General features: G+C 56.2%; 1 protein-coding gene across 1 annotated transcript in view; it reads left to right on the top strand.

Moving 5' to 3' along the window:
• Positions 1-2,882, top strand: part of ZSWIM4 (zinc finger, SWIM-type containing 4) — a gene marked incomplete at its 5' end in the record, with an annotated part of 54,151 nt that overhangs the window by 6,937 nt on the left and 44,332 nt on the right. The window contains one exon of the mRNA XM_011953394.1: positions 1,623-1,979. Within this exon, the coding sequence (XP_011808784.1) occupies positions 1,623-1,979 (357 nt within the window). The remainder of the gene's footprint in view (positions 1-1,622; positions 1,980-2,882) is intronic.

Genomic DNA, 2,882 nt, shown 5'->3' on the forward strand with positions numbered 1-2,882 from the left:
GTGCCTGTAATCCCAGCTACTTGGGAGGCTGAGGCAGGAGAATCCGTTGAACCTGGGAGGCAGAGGTTGCAGTGAGCCAAGATCACGCCATTGCACTCCAACCTGGGCAACAGAGAGAGCCTCTGTCTCAAAAGGAAATAAAAAAAAAAGAGAGAGGTAGGGTCTCACTCTGTTGCCTAGACTGGAGTGCAGTGGTGTGATAATAGCTCGCTGCAGTCGCAAACATCTGAGCTCCAGTGATCCTCCCACCTCAGCCTCCTGAGTAGTTGGGACCACAGGCATAGACCACCACACTCGACTAGTTTTTAAGTTTTTTGTAGAGACCTGGACTCACTGTGTTGCCCAGGCTGGTCTCCAATTCCTGGGCTCAAGAGATCCTCTTGCCACAGCCTCCCAAAGTACTGGGATTACAGGTGTGCCCCACCATGCCCGGCCAAGTAGCAGTTTAGGATCAGCTGTGAGGGGTGGGCTCAGACCTCAAGCTAAGAAAACAAAAGGGCTGCAGAGACTGGGGGAGATGTAATGAGAACAGTGGAAGGGCCTTAGACCTCAGGCAGCTGGACTCAGAACGGGACCAATAGAGGCTGAGCCAGAAAACAAGTGAGGCCTGGGACTCCAGATCTCCGGCGGCAGCAGGCCATTTCTCCCAGCTGGAGGCCGAGGCTGGGCTGAGACGACCCTCCGTGGGCTCTGTCTGACTTGGAGCCGCTTTGCTGGGACATGGTCCGGCTGACCGCAGGTTCCTTGCCACCTCCAGCTGGTATGAGGAAAGCCATCTCCCTGCATGACCCAGGCTGGGCCTGAGCTGCCGAACCAGTCAGATGAGCCTGGCACCTGGGCTGCCCAGGGAGGGGCAGGGGGAGTGAAGGGGAGACCTGGTCCCTGGCTTACTTCATCAGCCCCTCGCCCCGAACGCCACAGGCCTTTGGCATCTTCTCAGGAAATTGAGGGGCTCCTGAAGCCCTGGCCGTATTCATAGAAAACCACCTTCAATGACATGGCTATACTATTTTTCATAATTAAAAGCAAGTGTTGGGCTGGGCTTGGGGGCTCACGCCTGTAATCCCAACACTGTGGGAGGCCGAGGCGGGCAGATCACTAGGTCAGGAATTCAAGACCAACCTGACCAACATGGTGAAACCCCATCTCTACTAAAATTACAAAAATTAGCCGAGCATGGTGGCACATGCCTGTAATCCCAGCTACTCAGGAGGCTGAGGTAGAAGAATCGCTTGAACCTGGGAGGTGGAGGTTGCGGTGAGCCGAGTTTGTGCCATTGCACTCCAGCCTGGGCAACAGGAGCGAAACTCTGTCTCAAGAAAGAAAAAAGAAATTAGCCTGGCGTGGTGTTGTGCGTCTGTAATCCCAGTTACTAGGGAGGCTGAAGCAGGAGAATCGCTTGAACCTGGGAGGCAGAGGTTGCAGTGAGCCCAGATCGCAGCACTGCACTCCAGCCTGAGCCACAGAGCGAGACTTTGTCTCAAAAAAGAAAGCAAAGACAGTGAAGTGACTTGCACTAGTGAAGTGACTTGGCTAGGCTTTGGAACTGGGTCTTGCTGTGCGTCACAAACACCTCCTGTCTCTGGGATGACACAGACGCGACAGTTTGGCTTTGATCTTAGGATTCCATCTGAGCGGAAACATCCATGAGCCGGGGGGTCCTGGAGAGCCCGAGCGCCTCTACCACGTCTCCATCAGCTTTGATCGCTGCAAGATCACGTCCGTGAGCTGCGGCTGTGACAACCGCGACCTCTTCTACTGCGCCCATGTCGTGGCCCTGTCCCTGTACCGCATTCGGCACGCCCGCCAGGTAGAGCTACGACTGCCCATCTCCGAGACACTCTCCCAGATGAACCGGGACCAGCTGCAGAAGTTCGTGCAGTACCTCATCAGCGCCCACCACACTGAGGTGCTGCCCACCGCTCAGCGCTTGGCTGATGAGATCCTCCTGCTGGGCTCTGAGATCAACTTGGTGCATGGTAAGGGCACCCCGGGGGTCTGGTGGGGAGAGGATGCCCAAACGCACAGCCACGCCACTTGCTATGTGCCCAGCACTGGTCACTTACAGGAAGTTGTGGGGGCGGGGGCGGAAAACACGCCATGGCCTGCATCATCTGAGGTCATCCACCTGGTGAGTGGCAGATCCCAGATATCATCTGGCCACAGGACGGATGAGTAGTTGCAAATCAGCCTGTGGGCGGAGGGTGAGGGCAGGAAGGGAGAGCCTGCATTAGAGGGCAAGTGGGAGGTCCAGCCCCAGGGCTGGGGGTGTCAATCGATGGAGCATCCTGGGTGTGGGAGGAGAGGAGGGGAACATGAAGGGAATGTGGGACATTTGTGGGTGTCAGAGGCGTTATGGGTGAGGGGATACACCAGGAGGTGTGGTGAGGGCTGAGAGGGTTTGGGGGGGTTCTGAGGGGCTTGGGCTGCCTAGCGAGGATGGGGAAGATGAGTAGAAGGTGGAGGCATGGATGGATGATGGAGGGAGGTGTTGGGTGGGCACAGAAAGTGTTCATGATTGGCCGGGCACAGGGGCTCACAACTGTAATCCCAGTACTTTGGGAGGCCGAGGTGGGTGGATCAGTTGAAGTCAGGAGTTCGAGACCAGCCTGGACAACATGGCAAAACCCCATCTCTACCAAAATACAAAAATTAGCCAGGCGTGGTGGCGGGTGCCTGTAGTCCCAGCCGCTCAGGAGGCTGAGGTGGGAGAATTGCTTGAACCCGGGAGGCGGAGGTTGCAGTGAGCTGAGATCATGCCACTGCACCCCAGCCTGGGCAACAAGAGCGAAACTTTGTCTCAAAAAAGAAAGCAAAGACAGTGAAGTGACTTGCACTAGTGAAGTGACTTGGCTAGGCTTTGGAACTGGGTCTTGCTGTGC

This window comes from Colobus angolensis, unplaced genomic scaffold (assembly GCF_000951035.1).
Source record: "Colobus angolensis palliatus isolate OR3802 unplaced genomic scaffold, Cang.pa_1.0 Scaffold36, whole genome shotgun sequence".
Lineage (NCBI taxonomy): Eukaryota > Metazoa > Chordata > Mammalia > Primates > Cercopithecidae > Colobus > Colobus angolensis.